This window comes from Simochromis diagramma, unplaced genomic scaffold (assembly GCF_900408965.1).
Source record: "Simochromis diagramma unplaced genomic scaffold, fSimDia1.1 OVJJ01000802.1, whole genome shotgun sequence".
Lineage (NCBI taxonomy): Eukaryota > Metazoa > Chordata > Actinopteri > Cichliformes > Cichlidae > Simochromis > Simochromis diagramma.
Window position 1 is genome coordinate 6,192,017 of NW_024387492.1, and position 27,783 is coordinate 6,219,799.

The 27,783-nt window shown below is 39.9% G+C and overlaps 1 protein-coding gene across 1 annotated transcript; it reads right to left on the reverse strand.

The window, feature by feature from the left end:
- Positions 1-1,069: 1,069 nt before the first annotated feature.
- On the reverse strand, positions 1,070-21,954 carry stum (stum, mechanosensory transduction mediator homolog). The gene is made up of 4 exons (XM_040017486.1): positions 21,033-21,954; positions 9,767-9,949; positions 6,802-6,810; positions 1,070-4,989 (listed from the first exon to the last, which is right to left on the reverse strand). The coding sequence occupies exons 1-4, from the start codon at positions 21,241-21,243 to the stop codon at positions 4,955-4,957; spliced, it is 438 nt and encodes a 145-aa protein (XP_039873420.1). The 5' UTR covers positions 21,244-21,954; the 3' UTR covers positions 1,070-4,954.
- Positions 21,955-27,783: the final 5,829 nt, after the last annotated feature.

The window sequence follows — 27,783 nt, forward strand, 5'->3', positions numbered from 1 at the left end:
AAACAATAATTAATTATTTAATTTTTAGTAACATTACTAGAGCACCCCCCTTTTGGTCTGCCAAAATGCTCCCACACTGCCTAAATAATATTGAGGTCCGGTCTCTGGGGAGGCCTATCCACGACCAATAGTCATGTGTCATGAAGTGTGTGTTTGAGATCATTGTCATGCTAAAAAGGTTTCCAGATGGTATTGCAGTGGTTCCAGGGGCGTAATTTCCAGTGGGGTTTGGGGGGTTATGACCCCCCCCCCCAATAATCAGACCCAAACAATATACCCCCCCCCCCCCGCCCCCCAATAAAATTATGAATTATCTTGCATAAATAGGCTGTTGATTTTCTTTACTCATTTCAGTTATTACCAGCAAAATAGTTGCATGTTTCATCATCTGGGAATTTACCCAGATTAATTTATTTATTTAGACAGAGCCCCCCCCCCCCCCCCCCCCCCAAATTGCACAAGGCGTTGCACTTCTTTTTTTCTCTAATTGTCCAGATTTTTGGGGTTTTTTTTTTTGAAGGACACACTACACAGCATGAGTTACATGCAGTTTTCAGCTGCTCTTTGGGAATCACTACAAAAATACAATTTTATGTCAGACTGTTTTATCTTTGGCATTTTTTGTAGATTCAACAAAAGAAATTGGGTCTAACTGTTTTTGCAGCAGACTTTTACTAATAAAGTGCCTAAAGGTACAACTTTAAATGAGATCTTTGCAAAATTGTCCGTTGTAAGCAGACACAGCATTGGTTCTTCCCTTGGGTTTGGTGCCTGTTTTATGCTTGAATGATTCATAGTTCAATGGTAAATGGTTTAACAATCAAACATAAAGAGAAAATAAGTCTGGAGAACTATTGCTCAAGACCAGCAGTTCTTGAGCCACTGGTCTTAAAAATGACAAGACAGTCTGGGGGCAAAATATACAGTAATACAGGGTTGCTCAAGACTTTTGCACATTACTGCAGTTTCTGGATGAAACAGACTTTCAACAATCAAGTTTATACTGGAGATAAATGTCAAACATGTCACGGTCTGCAACCAGCAGACGCGTTCAAAAATACGAGTCAAATGAAAGTCCATCCACAAATGATTTATTTACATAAAAATGTAAAGCATAAATGCTGCTTTATGGTTTCCAGATGAAAAACAGAGACTGCAGCTATTAAACCAGATTGAATGCAGGTGAGACACTCCACAAATATGAAACACCTTTAATTTAGAGGATGAATAACCAAGAAGTCTTTCTGTTAGGTTAGTAGGAAGCAGTTAATAAATGTGCAAGAAGTCATTGTAGTTAATGACTGAGGCATATATTGATTCAACAAAGCACTCACCATACAGTTACAAGTTTCTCATATTTGGACTAAAATGACTTTTAATTGCAAGACTTTTATATCATTTGCCTCAAACTGCTTAATACCGACGCAGCAAAGCCACAAAAATAAGCCACAATCATAAATTATGCAAGTGGTCATTTGACACCAAAGATTCATGCAGAAAAAAAATACTGTTCTACAATTTAAAAAAAAGCATTACATCTATTTAATGTTCCCCCTTAAACACACTAAAGAAACAAACAAACAAAAAAAAAACAGGATTGTGACAAAATCGTTTCATATTTAGATCTATGAAAAGAAACTCCAGCACCACACATACAGAAACACATGCGAGAGAACATCAGTCCATTGTAAGGCATAAGATATCATCACCATTACAGACATCATTACCATCATCATCATTATCATTACCTCTATGTTCACACACTAACACTGTACGACATGTGCACATTTAAAACATAAAAATATTGGTGTTCTCAACTAAAATACAGAAATCTTCCTAAAAGGCATTTGTCTAAAATAACGAATATCATAAAAAAAAACTCAAAGTGATTTATCAGCATTACAAAGTATGGGGTAAAAATCACATGGATGAATGAATTTGTATTATTACGAGTCCACTTTTCTATTTCATATGTCATAAGAAATGATTCGCGTACCTGTATTTAAAACGCTCTGAGGAGCATTTTTACTGTTTTCAGCAGCAAACAAATTCCATTGTTAAAATACAGTAAAGTGCTGTTGGTGAGATTTGCTATTGTTTAAACTCTAGTCAGTAGACTAGTCACAACCACTTCATTAGGTACACCTTGCTAGTAATGGGTTGGATCCACGTTTGCCTTCAGAACTGCCTTAACTGTTCGTGGCACAAATGCAACAAGTTGCTGGAAACATTTCTCAGAGATTTTGGTCCATGTTGACATGATAGCATCACATAGTTGCTGTGGATTTGTTGGCTGAATCTCCTGTCCCATCACATCCCAAAGGCGTCCTATTGGATTGAGATCCGATGACTGTGGAGGTCATTTGAACTCACTGTCATGTTCAAAAATCGATGACCTCGGCTTTGTGAGTTATTCTGATGGAAGTAGCCATCAGAAGACGGGTACACTGTGGCCACTGTGGAGGCTGTGGTCTTTAAACAATGCTCAGTTGGTACTCAGGGGCTCAGCAGCCTAAATCTTTTAAAAAAGGCAGGATGGATTCATGCTTTTATGTTGCTTATGCCAAATTCTGACCCTCTGCATTTTGCAGCCGAAATTGAGACTCATCAGACAAGGCAACATTTTTCCAATCTCCTAATGTCCAATTTTGATGAGCCAGTGTGAGCTCTAGTTTCAGTTTCTTGTTTATAGCAGACATGAGTGGCACCCAGTGGTCTTCTGCTGCTGTGGCCCATGTGCGTTAAGGTGTAGTGCATTCAGAGAAGGTTATTTGAGTTAGTGTTGCCTTCCTATCAGTTTGGCCATTGAAATCTGGCCATTCTCTGATCTTGATCTTGATCTTGACCATGTCTGCATGCCTAAATGGACAGAGTTGCTGCCATGTGAGGTAAACCTAATGAAATGGCCAGTGAGTGATTGAGCTTTACAGTGTAACACTGCAGCTGTTTATTTGCTATTGTAAGGTCGTTTTATCACTTCTATCGTAATCTCTATAAGCAGTCTATTAATGTAAAACACATCCTGAAGCAACACTGACCTTGCACCACTCAGTTAAGTGATTGTTGTTGCAGTCAGTACCATTAACAGCTACACTGAAGACAAATGTCGGGCTGATTCATCGCTTTAAGAGTCTTTATTGTGGTGGCCCGCTCCCAGCTAAACCCTACCACTGCTCTCAGTCACACATCAACGAGAAACCAAACTTCACATCCACAAGAATCAGGTCTAAACATAAAATAGCTGATGGTGATTTAAACGTAAGCATTTGCAGTCCCTTAAGTCCTGGCTCTTGCCAAAGAAAAAACAGAACTCTATTATAACTTAAAAAATGTACAATAGCCGGCCATTAATGTTCTTCCTCGAAGGTATCTGCATTTAAAGTCTTAGTGATCAGGGAAAGAAATAGGGTATAAATGAACCTGATTTTATTAATTATTTCCTGCCAACACACTTAATAATTTTGATCTAGTACACTGTTTTTCATTGTCATTTACTTTATTTTTATTTTTTATAGCCTTTTTGACTTGTTATACTCTTGGGTATTTTTTTAAGGGAAATAGGGCAATGATGTGGTGCATGAGAAAGCTGATGGGGTATCATGGGAAAGGCTTTATTTGGCTCAACAATTCCACCGCAACTTACAGAGTGATGCACATTTCTCCCCCTTTTAGCTTCAGGACCACTTACACAGCTGAACCACATTCTTCAGTCTCCCTCTTGAATATTGCACACTATCCATCACACAAACGCACCACTTACGTTTGGCTGCATGTGACACGAAACAGTGAATTAATCAGCTTTAAATGTTTCTGATCTGATTGTTTCAAAAAGGGAGCTCGGAGTTTCTAATGGGAGGAGCTGGCGGCTTCCACCGACTCTCATCAATTAACAAACAATAGCTGTTCGAACATGGGCCTGTAACTTTATCTTCATCATAATGTGACAGACAGTGTGTCTTCCAGAGTGATTAATAGTGGGAGCTGATATTTTGAGACTGTTAATTAGATACAGTGCAGGAATAATGTGCTATATCCCTTTGGCACTGATTTACACATTTAAGAGGTATGAAAACTCAAATCAAATATTCATCAGGAAGAATGAATCATTTTTAACTCGGTTTTTCTCAGGTTTTTTTTAGGCTCACGCACATCATGTGACCAGCAAAAAAACATATTAGCTTTATTATCAAGGATAAGATAATCGCCTGGTTGCAGATTTTCTATCCATTGTCATGAGTTTTTACTCAAAGTTGAGTGAATATCGCGTAGCATGGTGTTGTATTTTAACCATGACATGCTCCACAGGAAGACGTGTGTTTCACAGCCCGGGCTCATGTGCTGTGATGTTGAGTTTTGGGATTGTTTTGTATGAAGATCGATGGACATACAGTGCTGTGGCTGTTACTGTATATCCTGACATTACATGGAGAAGACTGGCGATTTGATATTATAACAAAACTGTAAGGGAAAGGCCACAATACACTAGAAGCTAAGGCTAAAGGTAGTCTCTGATACAACATTTAAAACATGTGATAAAAAGTCCTGGGGCAGCTCAATCAAGCAGCTCACAAATTTTCCTTTATCCATATTTGGCAATTAAATCAAAGAACAATGAAAAAAAATCCAACATCGCTTTTATAATTACTCAACAAAGTCAACACATGTAGTTTTTATTCATTATTAATATCATTATTATCCCTTATATTTCTTGTGGCTGTAAATGCTAAGTATAATTTTCGGCAAACGTAAATGTGACCAATCAGCAGCCAGCGATTAAAGATTTCCATGAAGGGCAGCCTCTCGCTTCACTGTTCATTAATGAATCCATTCATCACATCTCGGCCTCTACACGGTGTCAGCTCAAGGTCATTACTAATGAAAAAGTCACCTTTGGGGAGGTCAAAGAGGTCAAGCTGTCCGTGCGACCCACCAGCTAGCATGAGAGCGGCTTCCCTCACACATCCTGAGGAATGCCCTGGTCTCTGCAGCCTGAGGAGGGAGGGAACACAAGGCTCTCTATCATTTGGTGTCCCTGCTATCATTTTTAAAAAAGTTTATAAATGCCCGCATGCAATTACAAATCATTCATTTTGAACTGTTGACAGCAGTCATGATTTTACTCCTCATTTCATTCAATTTGGCAAAATTGAAAGCGGAACTTGGCAGGACCCTGGTGGGGACTACCACGAGGCATGAGGGGCAAAACCAGGCTGCTTTGAATCCTGTTGTTGTTGGAGATACTTTTGCACAGCTGTTTCTGCATCTTTTTGCCATCACAGGTGGAGGTGAGCTGAACATGCTGGGCTTGGAGATAATAAAGCGCAAATAAGAGTCAATAGAAACGAGAACAGAGCTTTGGCAACAAGATAATGGCATGTGCCTATACTGCACAAGCATGTTTAATACAGTTAAGCAAATGTGCTGTGTTTATGCAGCACAATACTTCCAAATAGACCTATGACAGAGGTTGGCAAGGTGCATAGTGTAGTTTGCAGTGTTTTAGGTCTGCCGCACATTTAACCCAGAACTATAAACCAAGCATTATCTCTGCAGGGAGGGAGGAAAGGTAATGCTTATTTCCCCCATAGGAAAAAGCTCCAAATCTCCCCCAAAACCTACAGGATGACGGGGGAAGATGTTGAAACACTGTAAGCAGCAGCAGCAGCAGCAGTGATGGCAGCAGCTTAACTCCTGGAAGAGTCTATGTATGCCCATACCCCCTGCATTAGAATAAGTACTGGCAGATTAGGTGCAGTACTGTGATTACGCGGTGTGTTGGATATATGTTAAAGTGGGAGGAGGGAGTCATGTGAGTGGAGCAGCAGACTTGGGTTTGTCTAGTAGAACAAGCATGCAGACTTTGTTTAATGTTGTTATCCATGACAAATAACTCAGAATCCACCAGTTGCCTGGAGTGTGCTTGTTCTAAATGCGTCTAACATTGCTTCATCCCACAGTCCAAAGACATGCATGTTAGCTTAAATCAGCGGTGTCCAAACCCAGGCCTCGAGGGGCGGTGTCCTGCAGGTTTCAGATGTGTCCTTGATCCATCACAGCTGATTTAAATGGCTAACTGACCTCCTCAGCATGTCTTGTAGTTCTCCAGAGGCCTGGTAATGAACTAATCATTTGATTCAGGTGTGTTTACCCAGGGTGAGATCTAAAACCTGCAGGACACCAGCCCTCGAGGCCTGGAGTTGGACAAGCCTGGCTTAAATGGTGTTTCCAAATGGGTAGGCATGGTTATCCAGGGATTTTCCTGGTCCTTCCAGCCCTCCTTACCCTGAAGATGGACAAGCAGTTAAGAAAATGGATGGTTAACTCTGGGAATGAGAACTGAGCATTCTTGTGGAGCTCTTTAATCGCACACACCATGGGTAAACTCAGCTCAGTTAGTAAAGCCGTCACTAAGCTTTTAGTCATATTACATGGTGCGATACCATAGTTTCGAATCAGGTATGTCGGATTAAACATGGCTGGATGTGTATGAACATTTACTGAGCTTAGCAGACCAGGCTCCATGACAGCTCAGTCCACTGATGAGCAGGACGTTGTCACACAAATAGAAAGCAGTGAGTTGCCAAACTCTTGCTGCCAAGATCGTGAGAACGTTCCGATTTGTGTTGAAGTCCTTTAAGGGTAACTGTTTGTTTCTGGCTTACAATAACTGTGTTAAATTTAGAAGAAAAAAAAAAAGCTCGCTGTTCGCTATTTCTTTGACTTGCTTCTACATCCTCCGCAGTTTTATTAACTCAGTGGGGGACTGTTGGTTGTAAAAGAAGGGAAAAAAGAGACACCTACCATCAGAAACTTTCGTGAAGGAGCAGCGTAGAGGGGGAGAAAAGAGACAAGAGACGGTTAGTGAGAACACGTTTCACTGTTTTTAAGGTGATGTGTGTAGCTGGCAGCACTGATGTAGTTCAAAGAAAACAGTTCAGTATGAACTATGAAACCCTTTTGAGCTACAAATAAACGCAGCAGTTTTGGGGGTAACGTAAACATCCTCACTGTTGAAACAAAATGAGTTTTTATCTTAGTTTAAAAGTTATTGTTTAACAGAATAATCAGTTATTTATCATCTCATATTTATTAAATATTATAATCAGTATTTTTTTGTACATTGTCAGCAACCATCACTCCTTTGTTCCAGAGGGTCATTGTGTTATCAAAGGGGTGGTGCAGGTGGGGACTTTACAAGGACTTTTAGTCCTTGTGCAGCAGAAGACCACATCGGCTGTCATTTCTGTCAGGTAAGAACAGAAAACTGAGACTATGGTTCGCCAAAATTGGACAACGGAAGATTTGAAAAACGTTGCCCGGTCTGATGAGTTTCAGTTTCAGATGGTCAGGTAAGAATTTGGCATGAAATTTCTCAGCTCTCAATACCATAAATCTGCATCAACTGTGTGATGCTGTCATTTCAACATGGACCAAACTCTCCGAGGGTTGTTTCCAGCATGTTGTTGAATCTGCCATTATCAAGAATTAAAGCATTTCTGAAGGCAGAGCGAGATGTAGCTGGTCAGCGTTTGTTTGTTTGCAGTCGTTATCTGGAGCAGCTTTCATCTGTTGGGATGAGCAACAGTTTTCTGCCGTGCTAGTATCTTACAAGCAAACAAAAAAACTGCTTTTCAGTTTTAACCTCGGTCTTTTAACACGAAAAACTTGTTTTCGAGAGCACTCTGAGCCCGTGAAACACTGGAGCAGTGGTGGCTGACAATGATCATCTGTATGCTTAAGTAGATATTCCAGTTCTTTAAAAGCAAGGACATTTGGAAGTGACCTCAAACATCTGAGTGGCAGGGTACATTACATGATCAAATGAACACATTTACAGTAACATGACCCTCATCCACTGGATCGATGGGATGAGAGATGGAGACGGGAACCAGTGAAAACCAAAAACTGAAGAAGAAACTGAGGTGGCGAGGAAGACTGGGGAGCGGGCAGCGAGTGGGAGGAATTATGTGAGAGTGAGCAGGAAGGAGAGGAAGAGAGGAAGCAAAGATATGAGAAGATCAAACAGGAACAATCACTGGATGGAGAAAAAAGGCAGATGGAAGGCGATCAGTGGGAGGGAGATAACACCACGATCATTAGATAGATGGGAAAAAAAGAAGAGGGCGGCAGCCATGTATGTGGAGCTGGAGTTATGAAGAGAGAGGAAACTGATCATATACAGCACAGGCTCATTAGAGGGAGAGAGGGAGGAAGCTCACACAGAGACCACATTTTCAGAGGCATTAAATGCATAGAGGAAGAAAGCTGAATCAACCCATACGAGCATGAACTCTCAAAGCTATCGCGTATTGTGGTAATGAATAACTGAATAACAACTGATCTTCTAAATAAACAGCCGGCATTATTTCAGTCCAACTGGGAAACAGTCATCTTACGCAAACCCGAATATTCAACATGCTACCAGAGAATGATTTTTACAGTAACAGTTGCAGAAGATGTGTGCCCAGAGGCCTGAAAAACAGCGGGGATCAGTGAACAAAAACACACCGGGGGGGCCGCTCACTCCCACACACACACAATTACTGTACCTCGCGCACAACAAACACGCACGTTCTCGCAGGCGTGTGCGAATCGATACACTCTGGTGGCGCAGGCAGGCAGCAATTAGGCTACCTCACATAAGGACACTTACAGGGCTGTGGATAATTCAAAGGCTGCACTGAGACAATGGTGACTCTTGTGCGTGTGTGTGTGTGTGCACTTGTTCATGCATCAGTGCCTAAGGAGAGGCTGAGTTCCTGACAGAGAGGGTGGTAAAATTACCCAACCTTTTCATGTCTGTTCTCTGCATCTTTCTTTCTTTCATGTTTCTGCACGATTAATGTAAAATCCTTTGAACAACTTTGTAATCCAGAGCCACTGATTGCATCCCTTTGCAACACAGGCCTTGAAGGATAATGCTGCTATTATCCTGCTTTATTTTATTTTATTTTTGTTTTTTTCACCAATAAAAACCACAGAAAAGACCCAAACCAGCAACAAATCTCACCGAGCGCCCTGGTTTCCAGCTGATCATACAATTCTTTAAAAATGGGTCGTAATTATGTTGTTTCATTTTTCGGCTCTGCCACGTCTTGAGGATGCAATATTTAGCTTTGATATTTTCTAAGTGAAATAAAATAAGTTCTGCTTTAACAGCAGCAGGTCAGGGAGCGCAGATTTGTGTTAAATAACTAAAGATAATTTACTGGAGGGCATTTAGTGCAAACAGAGTAATTTTTGGAGCACATGGGAGGGCTTTGGTTGCCGTCAGTGATGGCTGGTTTGGGCCAGACCGGTGAAACTCCCCCTTTCTGTCAGTGTAAATCAATTTAACTACACAGTTAACCCATGAAATAACTCAATATAAGGAAAAGAAGTGTAATTTCAACAGTACGTCTGAGTTTTTTTGACATGATAAAGAAATGTTTCGGTATTAAATGAAAGAAATCTGTGCTTAAATGGTAAGAACAAAATCTGTTAAATTACAGAAAAAAGTTCCAGTAGCTCATTGCCCAGATTGTCCTGTAATTTTAAACAAAAGTTTCTGTTAATCCACAGATGATCCACAGAAAAAAACAAATCAAAATTTATGCTTTTTATTTGAACCATTCAGAGGGCCAGATCGGACTCTTTACTGGGCCAATTCTGGTCCCCGGACCTTATGTTTAGCTTGCTGAAACTAACTTTAAAAGTGCATGTGACACATGTGGAGAAAAGAAAGCAAAGGGGAAGACAAACACAGACACTAGTAGCTGCTACTGACTTGCCAGGATGACCATGTCCATTCCCCAGAAGATGCTCATGATCCATCCGACCATGATAACAGCTGTGAGGATCTGAATCAGGGCTGCCGCTACGTTGAGCCAGAATACACAGCAAACACCTCGCTCTGAGATCAGCTCACTGCGAGCGCCGCACAGCACTGTGAACGCTGAGATGAAGGTGCCTGTGGGAAAAACACCACAAGTCATACTGTTACCAAAAAAATCCAAGAAGTTATTGTTTTAACAGCTCTGATGTACTTTGCTATCAAATATCTCTGCGATGTTTATAGTCCGACATGATAAAAACCTTTGAGGAGTTTTCCATTCTGGTTAATCTCCAGCGAGACCAAAACAGACTCCGGATGAAATGAACCAGAACGGGTTTTTTTATTGTTTCAAATAGAAACATCACACAGGTAAATTGCACTTACACAACTTAGTGCTTTGAGACAAATGCGGATATATTGAATACAATAAGCCTTCAACAAAATCATGTGGAGTAATTTGTAGACAGCTATTCAGGGCATGAGTACACTTAAAGGACCTTAAATGTACATGAATGTGCAAAAGTCTTGAGTCACCCCTAATTTTTTAACATTTTGGTTCTGAAGAGCCAGATTGTTTTGTTACTTTTTAAGGGGTCTCAAGCAATAGTTCTCCAGACTTTCTGAAGGTCTTTCAAAGGTTTTCTTTGGACATTGGCTGCTTTTCCACTCATTTTCAGGAAAGTCCTGAACAATCTATGCATGAATGCCAAAACATGACACAATTGGACAGATATAAAATAGTTAATTCTGTACCAACAAGCTGATTCCCAAAGAATCAGAAATTTTCTCTGTGGAAGTTTAGCTCTCAAGAAGCTAACCTAAAGAAGGAAAACTGGAAGTATCAGTCATGGACTGACCTCCCCAGAAACCGGACCTCAACATTAGTGAAGCAGTGTGTGATCATCCAGGAAAACAGCTTTGAATGTCCTTCAAGAAGCCTGGAGAATTATTCCTGAAGACTTCTTAAAGAAATTACATCACATCTCTCTTTATTGGTTTGAAACACACAGTCACGGTCATGGACAGTAAATGCTGCATTTCCTCTCAGCACTGCATCTGTACTTAATCCCTGAAGAGAGATAAGAAAGATTTTCTGTGACTGCAGCTGTCAGTCATGACATTACTCCCCGCCAGAGATGGGCAGTAACGCGTTACTGTAATCTGATTACTTTTTTCAGGTAACGTGTAAAGTAAGGGATTACTATTGCAAAAACGGTAATTAGATTACCGTTACTTTCCCGTAGGAACGCTGCGTTACTGCGTTACTAAAACCGTGATTTTTTTGCGAGAATGTCTCATGACAGTGACGTAAGCGAGTGCGACGTTCGTGACAACAGCTGTGTGCAGATCAACAATGGATCATATATCGAGTGCGGGAGAGAGTATGAGCGTGCGGCGTTTAAAGTGTGGAAGTACTGACCTTACTTTGAGTTTGATTCCATAAAAAGTGACAAAAACATTAGTGTCCGTTGTGCGTGGGAAGAAAACTTCTTTTTACAGCGAAAAAAACCCCTGAACTTCCAAGCAAGCACCGAGTGCACTACCACGTGATGGGAAACTCACAGAGAAACACAAAAAAAAGAATTATTTTATGTTCTGGAATGTGCAGAAAATAAGTTTAAATGTTAAACAAATTTCTTCCAGTCAGAGAATGTTGCATATAATTAAATTTTTGCTTGATGCATAAAGTTAAAAGATTAAAACTAATAAAACAAGTTTTAAAAAGAGACTTTTCCATTTGATTACATTTTGTATGCTGGATTATGTAGAAAAAGTAGAATTGGGCTGAAAGATCTATCGCTTTATTACCTATTCAGGTTGTAAATCATGTTTTTAAAAAGTAACTAAGTAACTAAGTAATTAATTACTTTTGAAAATAAGTAATGAGTAAAGTAATGGGATTACTTTTTTGGGGAAGTAATCGGTAATTAGTTACTGATTACTTTTTTCAAGTAACTTGACCAACACTGCTCCCCGCTGTACTGCATCAGGTCCAATATGAACAAAAGAAGGAACTTATAAGCCTTGAACTTAAATCAGTGTCATAAGAAACACTTAAAATGTGAAAAATCATCTTTTTGTTTTAGTTTCAGGACCCTTGTCCCATCCCAATTAAGAAAGCAAAATCACCGTAAACAATGATTTTGTAAAGCCTTTTTGGGGTTTGTTTGGTTTTTTTTTAATTCAAGTACAACAATAGTTGTTATCTTAATATTTATTCAAACTTTCAGAAATGAAAAGTGGTAGATTACTGTTAACAAAAGAAATTTGACTCACTGCTACTGTGTAGCAGTAGCAGTGAGTCAAATGATTGAGCTTAAATGTGCAGTCACCCCCTCAGAGGCCCATTCTGGGCTAAGAAAAACCAGCACTTCATTTTATGCATTCAGTTTTGTTTTTGTATTATTATTATAGGAGCAGTTGAGAGCTGCCCAATTTCTAAGATGTCAAAAGCATCAATACTATTAATATAACGTAGTAAAAGTAGTAAAACACTTATTAAAACAGATTTATTTACTTGTTTACTCTCAGTACTTCGTCAGATCTCTGTATACAGTAAAGATGTGCATGGAAATAAAAGCAGCTGTATAAGGTGATACAACCAGTCACACCTGAAGAGCAAAATGTTTCTCTCTGCCACAGAGAAATAACTGAAGCTAGACTAAAGAAGCTGTTCTCTATGTTTTGTTTTGGGGTGTTTTTTCTGTGTCTAAGAGAGAGAGTCAGTACTTAAGGTTTTCCCGGTGGCAGGTACCTGGCCATTGCAGCAATGTGTCTATGCCCTGGAGAAAAAGCACATATACTGGCTGTTTGTAATAGAGCTGAAACAGGATTATCTCAATGTTCAACTCTTATCTGTCTGAATTAAGTCCAGTCGCACTCCTTATCCTGCTATCTGAAAGCCTGGAGACCATCCCCTGCACAGTAAATGCTCTGTGTGAAACTGTATGCACGAGTTTGAGCATCCACGTATACAACTTCTGGGTCCAGTTTTTCAATGAGTGCATAAAAACTAAAATCAAAAAATAAACCTATAAACAGAAGACAAATTCCATTCTTGTGACATTTGCAGAATATAAATGCTCAGATTAAATCATTTTGCAGACTTGTGGATTTCAGACCCACAGTGTTTAAAGTAAAGATGCTGCAGATGTCATATTTTAATTAGGTCATATTTACTCACAAGTTCTTGTTGAGCTTAAAATAGCTCTTATGTGTCTGAATATGTGATAGTATAGTATTTTCTCAAAGTCACAACATCAAAGAACCTTTTTAAGACCTAAAAAAGCCTAAATTGTTCAAACAATCAGCTGACGCTTGGGCTTGCTCTCCGCAGGCTTTTTGTAAAGACTAAATACTGTGAATATTGCATGCGACATAAGAAATGCCTGGTGGGCGTTGTGTGCATCATGGCCTTGGCCCTTCCCTTTCTGCCAGCTCCATTTCTTGTCACATTGGTGAAATTCAAATAACACAGCAAGCAGAACAGGTGGGGGGAGGGAGGAGCAGGCTCTGCCAGGCTGCCGGCTGTGTGTGCTTTTTTTTTCTAAGTAGAAAGTAAAGGCCAGCTCATGTATAAGTTAGTTTCTCACTTTTTTCTCTGTTTCATTTTCTTTCTCTCTCTCTCTCTCTCTCTGCTTCAAAATTTCCATCCAGTGTCAGTCTCTTTCATTAACTATGCGTTTGGAGACAGTTGTATCGTGGTGAATCTTTCAACAGAAGCACTGCAATAGTATGAGTCTGGATTGTCCGAGCACATCTGATGAATCTGAATGACATAAAATGTAATATTTACTCTCACAAGGCTTATACTTGACTGTCACAGAAAAGTAAGATAAGTAAGTACATAAATTGGTGGAAAGGAAGAGATGAACCCTCATATTTTCTTTGCTCATTTCAAAGCCTCGAGCAGAAAGAGCAACAGCGGGCTAAAATGAGAGTCCATCCAGGACCGACGTGGTCTGATCAGGAGCAGAAATTTTCAGGTCACAGAGGCCACACCCACCAGCAGATGCTCTGGCTGCCTTAGGTGCTGCCCACCTCCAGACATTAGCTGTGATTGACAGCCAGCTGGTAGCTGAATGGTTACGCATCACTTCCGTCAGAGTTTTGGCATGCACAAAAGGATTTCTATGGTCTGTTTAGTTTTACTTCTTCTGCATGACTTCCAACGTCAGCGGTCTCTGTTAGGTACTGTTCACATGTGTTGCTTTCACTGGATGCGTTATTAGGTACACCTTACTAGTACTAGTTTGGACCCTTTTTTACCTTCAAAACCCCTCAATTCTTCAATACTTAGGTAGGCTGTGGCATTTTGACAGGCTGTCAATCTGTCACAGGGCTAACCTGCCATGACAGCACAAATCAAGGCTGATCAGACCAAGCAGCCTTTATTGTTCAGTTGTAGCCTTAGTTTCCTGTTCTTTTCTGACAGGAGTAGTGTGGTCTTCTGCTGCAGCCATCTGTTTCCTGGTTCGACATGTTGTGCATTCAGATGTGCTCTTCTGCATACCTTGGTTGTAACAAGAGTTACTGAGTTACTGTTTACTTCCTAGCTTGAAGCAGTCTCCTCTGATCTCTGGCATCAATAAGGCATTTTTGAGTCATCGCTCACATCCCAACAGAGTAGTACTGCTCACTGGATATTTTTTCTTTTTCAGGCCATTTTCTGTAAACTCTAGAGATAGTCTCAGTAGATCAGCAGTTTCTTAAATACTCAGCCGAACTGGCACCAACAAACATGCCACGTTCCGAATCATTTTAATAAACTTTATTCCCCATTCTGATGCTTTGAACTTTAGCTGCTTGTCTTGGTCATATGTTTGGCTGATTAAATATTTGTCTTAACAAGCAGTTGAACAGGTGTTCCCAATGAAGTTTTTGCTGTCTGTTCCAATATAATTTATCAAATAGCAATGCAACTAAATATTAGATCCGCTTTTGAAAAAACAAAACAATTTGGAGTATTTGTTTGGCTCAGCACACCAAAACCTACAAGTTCATTCTTCGAAATTAAGAAATATTTGAATCTGAGAAAGCAGGATGATGAAGGATAACTGAATGTAAAACCAAAACAGTCAACTGAAAGATACTAAAATGCTATGAGAACTGCAGAGTTGGGCTCTTCGAATTTATCAGTGTGTCACTTTGTCAAATAAAACCACATTGATTAAATAAGTTTAAATTAAGTCAAATTATTAAGTCAAATTATCATTTTGGCATTAATGATCACTTGCCTGAATATAAGAGGATTTTGCATAAGGAAAAAATGATATAACTTTAAATATATTTCCAAAATTATTATATGTTGGATTAATTCTTAGATCATATTAAAACTATCAAAACAGTAAATTGATCAGTGGAGAGCATTTTAGTCAGCATGTAATCAAAGAGCACAGAGCTAACTATAAGGAAAATACTCCGCTAAATAATTGCAGCTGGGCAAAACCTGAACAAATATATGTGCTTAACAATATACTTTGCTTAACAATATACGTTGAGCTGATGCAATAATAAAGTCAGAATAAATCTTTCAGTTTTCTGCTAGAGAAATCCAACAATCCTCTAGGTGCGAAAAGCTCTTGGCTTCGTTGTATGTCGCATGTGGGATATTGTGAGTACGTACATGCGTGTTTGTGTCTATGTGTGTCAGTAGATATTACCCAGACTAATTACTATAATTACACAGAGAACTCTACAAAGCACCCACTGGTAGTGTGGGAGGTTAATGATGGAGTGTAAGAGTGTCAAGACAGCAAGAGAAGCAGACATAAAGGGAGAGAGAAAACAGGAAGGAAGAGAAAGGACCAGAAAACAACGGAGGATGTGAACTGTAAAGCTGTGTTGATTAGATGAAATGGTACTTGCATACCAACTCAAAGTAACCAGTAATCAGGTGTATCACTTAAGTATCGAGGTACTCCACCTTTAAGGCCAGTCCACCTTAAAGCTGACAGGTGGAAAGGGAAAAGCTCCCCCTTTATATAGATGTGAAACTCCTCCTTCCATTGACTATAGTTTGCAAGTCTTAGATAAAGTTTTGTTGTTGTTTTTTAAAAAAAATTAAATATTGAGGGAAAAGAGAGAAAGAAAGATCATCAGGTAGTTCAAATCTAAAGAAAAGAAAATGCATTCAGCATTTTCTTGAGAAAAAATGTGCCTTAAAATTACAATTTGTTAAATCTCACCACTCGATCTCAGTAGATTGCAGTCAACTCTCCTGTACTGGGTTTCATGGGTAGCTGGTGTACGTATTTTTTTACTCTGAAGGAGGCCGTAAAACTTTGTTGAAGGAGTTTGATACAAGTCAGTAACTTACATCACAGTGATATTGAGGTGACCTGCTGAGGATATACTGAACCTCTCTGTCAGTAAGTGCTACAGTTTTTGCCACTATTAGCTGCTCTTATCCTCTTTTACCTGCTGTTAGCCTCTGTTTGCTGCTCTTATGCTCTTTTATCTTTTGTTAGCCTCCGTTAGCTGATCATAGCCTGTTTTACCTGTTGTTAGCCCCTGTTAGGTGCTCATTGCCTTTGTTTGCTGCTCTTATCCTCTTTTACGTGTTGTTAGCCTCTGTTAATTGTTATTAGCTTATGTTAGCTGCTCTTAGTCTCTTTTACTTGCTCATAGCCTCTGTTAGCTGCTCATAGCTTCTGTTAGCTGCTCTTAGCCTCTTTTATCTGTTGTTAGCCTCTGTTAGCTGCTTATTGCCTCTGCTGCTCTTATCCTCTTTTACCTGCGGTTCTCTAAAGTAGATAAAACATTGCTAGACCTGAAGAGTTAGCAAACTATCATTCAATGTAATTAAACTGTCTATCAGAGAGTAAGTGTGCTTTTTATGACACTCAAGCTTAACATTAGCTCTTGGAATGTTAGTTTATAACCAGTGTTAGTGTAACATGATACAAAGAAACATGTTACAGTAATCGCATAATATTTTTCAGTAACAGTTACAATTTATGTGGTTACTCGTGTTATAAGGGTTCTTCAGTTATCTGCAGGCTGGGTGGATAGAAAGAAAACATATTAATAAAAAACGTCTAAACAATTAGACATGAATCAATGTATATTTCTGTGTACAATATTCTTTTTCTTTCTATCAAATGACCTCAAAAAATGGTGAAGTAGGCTGACTTAATCCCTAACTAAAAGTACCATATATTTATTTATTTTGTAAATAAGAGCAATTGTGCACTGAACACACTGTTATGTCACCCACGTGTTAGACCAGTGACAACTGATTCATTTTGTGCACTGACTTTTAGATACCACACGATTTTTAAAATAGTTGCTGCTGATTGGGTAACACTTCTGACAAAACCACCAAAGGAAAAACAAACATACTTCATAGACAGTTGCACAGTCTTTCAGTGAAATGTTTTTCAGCCTGCAGCCATTTGCAAAGCATTTTTAGGCTGAACCTGCCCCTGACTTTTAAGGAGTATCACCTCACTGGACATATTGCTTTTGTTACTCAGCGCACCTTTGCCAGTGTTGCTTTTAAACTCAAAAGTCACGGGTTATAACAAAACTATGGATAACATTCCCTCCCTTGCAGAGTAGCTAGCCACCTACTACTAAAGAACTTCAAGCAGCTTTACATGTTTTTGTGTTTGCAGCCAGTAAAGTGTTAGCAAAACAGCATGTCTTTGGCTCAATTGGCTTGCCCTGTGAACACATATTTAACATGAAACTAAGTCAAATATCCAGGTCAGCCTGTGCTTTGTCGCCCTGCTCTCTTCCTTGTCATACATCGTTTGAATTTGTTGGAGGATGACACATTCTGTCTTAGCAAATATAAAGTCCTCAGTTTAGAGAAAGCTAATGACAACAAGCAGCGTTCTCGGCTCTGGTGACGAGAGAGCATGTAGCTCTCGGTTAGTCCCTCTCCAATTGAATGACCCAAGCTGGCAAGCTAACGATCTCTAGTATCTAAATTAGACCAAGAATGAACGCCAACCTGAGTGAAACAACGATTGTTAACATGTACCTGTTTTTTAAAAAAAAATATTCATCACAAACTCCAATTCTTTTTTTAATTCATCATTTCCTGCAAATATGATGCAACATTCTCTATTTCTGTTGGTTTTACATGTCAAATTCAATGTATTGAATGTATTCTTTATGTGACAGAATTTAGTTTGAGCGACCACTGAATACAGAATAAAGAATGAGGAAAAGCTGCCAGATGCCAAAAAATGCTAATCGAGGGTTGTTTTTTTTTTCTAGTATCAGAAAATGTAATGCAGTTGCAGAAATGGGACTGACAAAAAACCCATACACTACTGGATTATGTTTTAAATTAGTATTTTTAATGAAAACGTGTGCACTATGAGCATTAATCATGCAAATTGCTTTTGCCCAGTGCTGTAGACAAGTGAGACTGAGTGGAGTAAGAGAGGAACACTGCTAATTTTAGTGCAAGTAAACACATGAAAATTCAGACACGAGATATCAACAGAACTCAGCAACGACACACTGCAGTGTCTCTAATATTACATGCAGTCAATCTCACAGGAACACACACACTGAGAGGACTAAGTCATATATTCACTTAAGTGTTTTAAAGCTTCACACTTTCCTCTCCTCTTATGGCAAATATCGTAATGCAACCAGTGACCCGGAGTTTCTTCCACAGTAAGTGTGCGTAATTATTTACAGCTCTTGTATCAGTTTACACTGAAGCTGCTAACAGCTTGTGTGGTACTCGCCTGTAGTTTTTAACTCAGTCTCTGTTACATTGCTGGGATGATATAAGATTCTTGTTCTTAACATGTCAGCAGGCAGAGGCGGGGTTAATGCAAAGTTTAATCACGTAGGCTTGTGAGACAGAGGCTGTTTAAATCCTGAAAGTCAACACAGAGGTGTAGTCGTTGATTTTAGAGGCTGAGGAAACACGTCTGGCTAGATTTGAGCCTACTAGTCAATAGCCACATGATATGTGAACTGCCTACTATGCATGAAATGGTTTGACTTTGACACCACTGTTACACAGTTCCGTGCAAAGTTTTTACACTTGATCTGTTTGTGGAGATTAAATAAATGGTATGTAACATGTTAAATATTCAGCTTAAGAAGTACTATTAGACATACTTTGTCACATTTGAAAGACTCAAGGCAGGCCGGCTGCTTTATCTCAATGCTTTTGACTCAAGGACAAGTGTGCCCCAACAATCAGACAAACCTGGAGCGGATCTTTAGGTTTCTGTAGTAATAGTGCCAGAGATGTCATACCAATAATAGTTACTACTGCGCCAGGTGCTGTATCACCTGTTATCCTGACCTGTTGTACCTTTGCATGAACATGAATGTCTGGGGGGCTTTGGCTCATGTCCAAATTCAATTACACATTTCTAAATTTTATTTTGTCGGCAGGCTGAATAGATCGAGACGCTCTTTTCAGTCCCAGTCAGTTAGAGCCAAACTACACACACACACTGCCATGCATGCATTGTGTTCATTTTAGTCAGGGTTGTCATGGCAACAGCTATTCAATGAAATGTCAATGCATTCAGGCAAACTGACACACATACACGCACACACACACTGTAAACACACGCTCTTCGATGAAGGGCTGCCGTGCTGCTTTCCGCACATATTAGGGATCAATTTTGTGCTCCTGTCAAGAAAAGGGAAGACAGGTCAGCGGGGGTTTGCTGACCCTGTTGTAATGTTTGCGGCAGTCTCGAGGAGTCAACAATTCAACACTTAAAGAAAGGTGGCAGCAAACAGACTCCTGAATGTGAGTCAAAAGAGAGGAAAATAGGAATGAATGTGAGAAAATAGTTGGGATTTGAAGGCTATTTTTAGATGGAAGTATAACAAATAAACACGGCGAGAGTAGGGAGGAGTATGAATCCCATGAGATATGCCCACTAGATCAGAGGGGGAGGAAATGTGGGGAGGGGGAAGGCTCTCCCTTGGTTATTTGGTGAATTGAGCTCTAGGATGTTCCTTATAACTGATGTTTTCCACATGTCACCAAATCTTTTTCCTCGTAGTGACTTTCACTTTATTGCTTTCTACATATTCTACTTTTCCTTGAAATCAGCTCCGTGTTATCATTCCTGACGTTCTGCTGCGTTTGAATCAAACCACTGAACTGATGAGTAAACAGCTGTGTGTGAATGCCGGGGTGCGGACGCGTGTGACTAAATGTCTTTCAAAGCCTTATGTAGCAGTATTAATTTGTTGACAGCCGCTCATTATATCTGTATTTGTGTGTGCGCGTGTATCAGTCTGGCGGCGGCGGTGGGCTTTGTTATGTAGTGGCGATGAGCGTATCTGTGTGTCATTAGCTACCAGATGTTACATAATGTGACAAAGTGGAGGAATTAGATGGAGAAGGCAGAACAGAAGGCAGAAACACCCTTCCATTAGCTAATGAGCTGCAAACCCGGTCGATGTCTGCTTAGAAATACACACACAGCGAGACCACCGGCTTCATCACACACCTGAGAATGTGTGGGTGAACTGTGCACACATTAAAGTGAGTCAGACTCAGCTCTGCTGCTTTGTTGTCATTTAAATTCATATTTTAGTTTTCTTGTTTTGGGATTTTTTGCTACAGATTTAACTAAATGTGAAATGCCTTTAAATGTATAAAATCCTTTTTTTAAAGTTTCAATTTGGATAAATCTACAAGTACTATGCTGTCAGCTCCAGGAGCTTAATTCAGCTCTTTCATACACTTTTGTAGTAAGAAAAAACCCCATTTCTAAATAACATATTAAAAGAAAAAAAATGCAATTTGTGTCCATTTTACAAATATGATGATTAGTTATGGATTTGTGTATCATGTGATTCCCATAACATGAGCTTTGTATGAAAATGACACGTGTTGAGTGTGTCCTCAGTGAGGATGTGTCTACCTGCTGTGATGATGTAGCTGCACGGACTTTATTAACACCTGGCAGACTGAGCCCGTGAGCTTCTTACTGTAACACAATGTGTGAGTGGGGTCTTATTCTTAACACGTTTCTCACACATTTATGGAAGTAGCCAGGAAAATACAAGCAGGGAGACTATTTTTTTCACTCCTCTGAGTTTTCTGATCTAATTCATGTAGTATTTCTTTTTTCTTTTTGCCTTTACATTTGTACACCTCGTCTTGTGAGTTTGCTGACTGTTTGCACCTGAGCCCCAAACCAAATCAAAACCCAGGTGAAATTAGAGGGAATTAGAAAAGGAAAGAAAAAGAAAGTGTGATTTATCTTACCAAGTCCAGGTATGAAGGTATTCAGAAAAAGACAGATGACCGCCAAGGGGAAAGGCATAGTGGGAATTGCAGCTCTCAGAGGGCCTTTCTTCTCCCTGACCTCCACCACCACTCCTCCACCTGCTGTAGGGCCCCCGGACATGGCTTTAGTCCCCAGATTATCATCTGTTTTGACACGCCCCTGCTCCGTTCCTCCGTCTTTCTGTGCCATCTCTCTTTTCTCTTTAGATTAAAAGCAGCTTCAGGTGAGTGGGTGAGATTTGTTTCCCCTGGATTAGGATTTAGATGAGGGCAAAAATAAATGTCAAAAATAGTTGTATCCACAGAGGATTAGCTAAATATTCAGCAGTTCATGTCATCAGCTGGCTCTACAATCACAGCTTATGACACATTCACTGGCAAATAAACAGGAGCAGCAACAAGCTAGAAATGTGAATTTGTGGCAAAAAGGGTTAAACTGTTTATAGAAAAGCAATGCATATTTAATTTTATTTGAGATGAGATATATTTTTAAAGTCAGCTTAACAAATGTTCACACATATCCACGTCTCAGGAGAGCAATTGTCTTCAAGAACATATGAGGGAGATGCAGAGATTCGTCTGAAAAAGTAAATTTAAATCAGGGAAAAAAGTCTCAAACAAAGCAGAAGTTTCAAAATCCTGCAACTGTGAGTCCTTAAAAAGCACCGTGTCCATCATCAGAAGTCAGTGACATCGTCTGTTTGTTTCCATACATGTCCAGCGTGTCCTTAAGGAAGCCTCCTTAAAATATTTTCAACATCTTCAGTAAAGTCCTCAAACTATGTGCTGCAATTTCTTATTTTCTTTCTTTCTTTCTCTTTTTTCTTTCTTTTTCTTTCTTTCTTCAGTAAAATCCTGCTAATCCTACACACCTCTCCAAGACAGAGAGCAGACAGCGCACACACCGACCCCCGTTTTTCTACTACGTCTCTCTCTCCCTCTCCCTGTTTTCTCTCCCTCTGCCCCCCTCCATTTAAAGGAACAGTGCCATCATTTGCTGCCTCTGAATGAAGTCGATCCATAAAGCTAATGCAAAAAATTACACACTGTTGCTTAAATTATCTTGCATGATGACCCTAAAGAAAACCTTTGCACGATTTTCCTGCAGCTTAATTCCAATCCAACTGATTACAGCCCAGTCCTTTTTGTTTACATTTATTTAATGTGTTCACACATCTCCACGAGCGCTTTATGTGAGCGTCAGATAATGGTTGAGAGAAGACACACATTTACAAATGTCCCCAGTCTGTAATATAGATAATTACAACTGATGGATTGTGTAATGATTGTGTAATTGCAGCGCTCATTTTCAAAGCTACCTGCTGTTCTTTCCCGTGAATACACAGCTGGGTTTACAGCAGGTTTACAAAACCTAGGAAGAAAGGAGAAGGACGGGAAGCTGAGACAAAGCAGATGAGGGATGAAAAAAAGAAGACAACTCAAGGGCAGTAGAGAGCGAGCTCAGACAAAGAGACAATCACTGTCAGTATTTCAGCTATCATTCATGCAATAGCTGAAATACTGACATACCACCCCCCCACTCCTCCCCTGACTTCCACTTAATCCCCCATATCTCACTTTTCAACTTCTCTTCCTCATCTTCTTCACCACTTCTCCAGTCTGCTCGCGCGAGCTTTATTTAAACACAGTTGCAAATCTGCGAAAGCCTGAAATTAATCTCGGTCTCAGTTTTCATCTCTCTCTCTCTCTCTACGTCTCTCTCTCTCATTTCTGTTTGGTTTCCTAGCAACCCAGGAAGCTGAAGGTAATTATACAAAAGATATTGATCTCTACTTTGTGGTCCCTCTCTATCCCCCTCCTATTTTTCCCATCTCTCCCACTAATTTCAGTTCAATCCCTACTTTTAATTTCCTCTCATCTCTGAATCACGGGCGGTGCTGTAACTGCCGACTCGGCTGTAGTTTTCTCTTTTGTTTTGGTTATGCAAAGCGACATTATTATGTGTCTGACAGTCCAGGACTCTCAGAAATCTGGACCGACGAACTCAGTCATCGTTGGATTGTTGAGCCAAAGGCATGTGGTGTATGCTTATTACCATGACAACATGACAGGAAAAGTAATAGTGTTTTAAAAAAACAAAACACATTTCACAATTTATTTACAGTGAGCCAATTGTAATCAAAAACAATTTCTCATCGTAAGAAAAATGTACATTTGAGCTACAACAGTTTAATACTACTGTTTGGATTCAGGTTATAAGGATATTCTGGCAGTTATACTCCAGTCTCTATAAATAGCTTGATGCAGATTTGTTGGCGCATCCGTGATATGAATTTCTGGTTCCACCACATCCCAAAGGTGCTCTATTGGATTGAGATCCAATTACCAGGGAGGGCATTTGAGTGCAGTAAACTCATGTTAAAGAAACCACTGTTGGATAATTTGAGATTTGCGACATGATGTGTTATCCTGCTGGAAGCAGCCATCAGAAGATGGGTACGCTGTGGTCATAAAAGGATGGATGTGGTCAGCAATACTAACCAAGTAGGCTTATTGCAGTGCAGTAGGGCCCAAAGGGTGCCAAGAAAATATCCTCAACCACCACCAGCCTGAACTTCGTGCTTTTATGTTGTTTAAACCAAATTCTGACACTTACCACCCAAATGTCACTGAAGGAATCATGAGTCATCAAACCAGACAATGCTTTTTCAGTTTTCTATTGTGACATCTGACATAAACAAGTCATTTTCACCCAGAGAGCTGCTACTCATTGGATATTCTCTCTTTGTGAGGCCATGCTCTGCAAACCCTCCAGACGGTTGTGTTGGAAATCCCAGCAAATACTCACCAGTCCATCTGGCACCAACAACAATGCCACATCAAATAAGATGTTCACCGTTCTTTCCCATTCTTATGTTCAGTTTAAATTTTAGCAGGTCACCATGACCATGTCTGCGTGCCTAAATGCATTGAATTGCTGGTACGTGATTGGCTGATTAGGTATTTACATTAACAAGGAGTTGTGGTATCTAATAAAGCAGTCAGTGACTTACACTCACGCTACTGATGTAGTTTGGTTTGTTATCTTTCTTTAATTATAACAATAAATTAGCCTTCTTACAGTTCTTTTGTTTCTTACATCCCACAGCTGCATGACTCCTGTCATAGTTGAGGGGGAAAACAAAACAAAACAGGGAGATGGTGAAAGCCGGTCATGGGTCATTAATCGCTACAGGAGTCGTGGTCACTTTGGCCTGTCGCTAGCTAAATCATAACACTGCATCAGCCACACAAACACTGTTTTTGAACATTTACTTTCCCGTAAGTATATTGCATTCAAAATGTAAAGGAGTTTGCAATAAATAGCATTTTCCTCGCAACCAACAGGACATTATTTCACAAGTGCTCTTTATTTTTATAGCTAAAGTAGGTGTTCAGTAGCCATCTTAAAATGCCATTTTGGCTTTTAAAAGTTACACCAGGAGCTCAGAAAGATGTAGCTTTCTCATTTATCACTTCTCAAATGTAGCTGTTTGAGAAGTGATAAATGACCAACCTCAGACGGGTGATTTACAGTCTAATTTCCCTGCTGAGCACGTTAATAACCTTCTAATTGAGGGTGTCTGCAAGTAATACTTAACAGTGTGTGTATAAAATCTGCTTTGGAGGATGTCAGTTGTTTGTTTGCTATCATTGGTCTCTCTTTTTTCATTTTCATGTACCTGCAGCACACCCTGGTGTGTGTGTGTGTGGGGGGGGGGGTGCATAGGCTTGCCACATGCAGTCACACTTTTGTCATGAACAAATGCTGCTTGAACATTCAGCTGTGTGGACCTTGACTTCTTTGTCTGTTTTGCTGCACACACACACACACACACACACACACACACACACACACACACACACACACACACACACAGAGTTTTGTTCTCTCAGGGCTTAATTTATGTTGATCCCATCTGTCAGGAAAAGCTGACATGACACACCAGCTATTTATACACGCCTCTGTCTTCATGTGTGTTCCATGCATGTGTGCACATGCACGTGTGTGCGCTGATGCCGCTGATGGCATCCCATCATCCCATTGTGTTCCTCACCTCAGACCGGATCACCACGGTGACTGTACACACTCTTTTCTCCCACCTTTCATCTCCATCCTTCAGCTGACTCGCTGGCTTTTATGTCTCCATGTTTTCCTTCTGTTTGCGCCTCTTAGTCGCCCATAACGCTGCACGAATTCCTCATTCAAGTGTATCACAGTGGATTGAGTTTTCACTCAGCTTTTAATGAACAAACATTCTTTTATTGTTTGGGTGAAACAGCAGGAACGTGCTGCAAAGATAGGCACACTGTGTTCAGCCCAAGGTTACCATTTTATTACTGTCATACCTCAGTGCGAGTTGGACTGCACTATTTTGTGCACAGAAGGTCGGGAAACATTCTGATGAAGTCTTGGAGACAAAATAGTGAGTGACCTTTGACCTCAAACAACATTTCATTAAAAAAAACCCACGGATTGCATATAAAAAATCAGGTGGACCTGCAGTAAAACATACCCTTCTTGATTCATGGTTTATTTAAAACTACATGGAGCCATAATTTACAAAACAAACATGTGTTTTACTTAGGAACTTGAAACTAGCCGCTATGACCATAAACACATCTGGAAAGCATTTACTGGGGTAGCAAATCAAGTGAACAGTAGGCTCATTTTACCATGAACACTGAGGAGTCGCCTCCTGCTGGCTTTCAGAAATAATGCAGGCTTAAGACACTTCACGAGTGGAAGCACAAACTCAAGCCTTCTTGAAGTTATAACTTTAAATACTTTATTCTAGTGTTCACAGATACGTTGTTGTAATGATTGATCGGTTGTTTGAGTTATTGTTGCTTTCCTATCAGCTGGAGTCTGGCCACTTTCCTCTGCTGCTCACTGGATATTTTTGGATTATTATCCATAAATCATAGAAATGGTTTCGTAGGAAAATCCCATTGTTCTCATTTGCGTCTCCCAGGCACACCTCCTCCTTTTAATGCATTTCCTTCTCATTAGTACGTGGGGATCCACCTGCCAGTCCCCTCTGAGGCCTTCCCCAGACCACAGCATCAGTTCACTGATGTTACAGGTTGTTGTGGAAATAAGGGGATGCTGCACAGACATGACCCAGGCCCAACTTTTTGACATGTGTTGTTGCCATCAAGGTACAAAATAAACCACTTTCTCAGTTTATAATAATATGATTATAATTATTATCCATCCATCCATTCATTCATTCATTCTCTGCCGCTTATCCTTTTCAGGGTTTTCATTAAAACTTCAGAGAGCCTCCGAGGTTTTCTGCAATTGGAGGTTATAGATTTGCAGTTTGGGATAGCGAGCAGGTAAATAATTAAAGTGCGCCATGCTGATAAATATCAGCCATTTTTCTGTGCTGTAACTTTGCATTTTCCTGATGTCTGGTACTTTAACTCTAATTTCACTTGTGTAAAATTCACCACTGGTGATTGCAGAACTTGAGGCTGTCTACTTCTTGCCCTACTTTCTACAGGTAGGTCAAGCTGACAGACCTGCTTCATGCAAATTTGACAGGGCATCTCCATAACTCCCTCCTTGGCCCCTTGAATGAGGATTTTATTACCATGACAAAAGCCATGTGAGGCGTGGTTTAAATATAGCACTGATTAACAAAGCTGTTCAGCCATTTATCCCCTAATACGCTGAGCTCTTGTGCTGCCGATTCATTAGTTTGGTGTTTTGAAAACCATCATCGCAATTGCAAAGAAGGAGCACTCGAGCTGGCCCGCGTCCCTTCTGTTTTTCCCTTATTAATATGTAAAATTATTCAGCAAGGTCCTTCAAAATCTAATCACGCCATCTCTCCTGACGGGTCACCTGTGGCGTCAATAAGGCACGCGTTGTGAGCTTTTATGGAGCAATCAGATCGTACGCTCAGAAGGCTGCGCGCACTCATGTGAAGAAACATTAGGGCATGGAAATAAAAATCTGGGTCTGAAACTATTTAAAGAAAATCTGGCCGGTGATGTCACTGCGCTGATGTCATCCGAGGCGTCATTCTGGGGCAAAGGGAGAATTTCAGGTCATCTTGTTTTGAAAAATTACAGAGATTTGACAGAAAAGTAAGACCGTTTTGCTTTAGTTTGTAGCTGCCCAGTGTTGTTGTTGTTGTTATTGTTTTTTGAATATCTTCTTATTGAATCGTCTTTCATTTCAGTGTTATTTAACAATAGAAACCTCTGCAGAAGCTTGTAGCTGATGCAATCCTCATAACCCAGATGAGATTAAACAATTCGTTGTTTGCCACAGTTCATTTAGAGAAGGAGAAATTCAGTAGCGGTTATGAAAGGTTTTTAGCCTTGCCAAAGAAATGAAATAGAGAATAGAGCGACATCTGCTGGCCACAGAGATACATCACAGCCAGAAATAATATCTTATCTTATTACAAGATTAAAAGAAAGGGTTAAAAGAAAGTTTGTAAAAATAGCAATGACAATAATAATTCCGAAGTAATGTAATTGACTTTTTTTAATATGTGCATTTAGTTTTATTCTTTGTCGGGTTTTTTTCTTTTCTTTTCCTTTTTAAAATTTCCTGTGGCTTCATCAACCAGAAACCACATCACACTTTGATGCTTCACTTTTACTGGAGGCAATGCAGTGTGTATTAACCCAGCGAATGCAGGATTTTATTCTTTTAGATCAAAGTTCGGATTTCACAATAGAAGCAAACAAAAACAAGCTGTAGAATAAA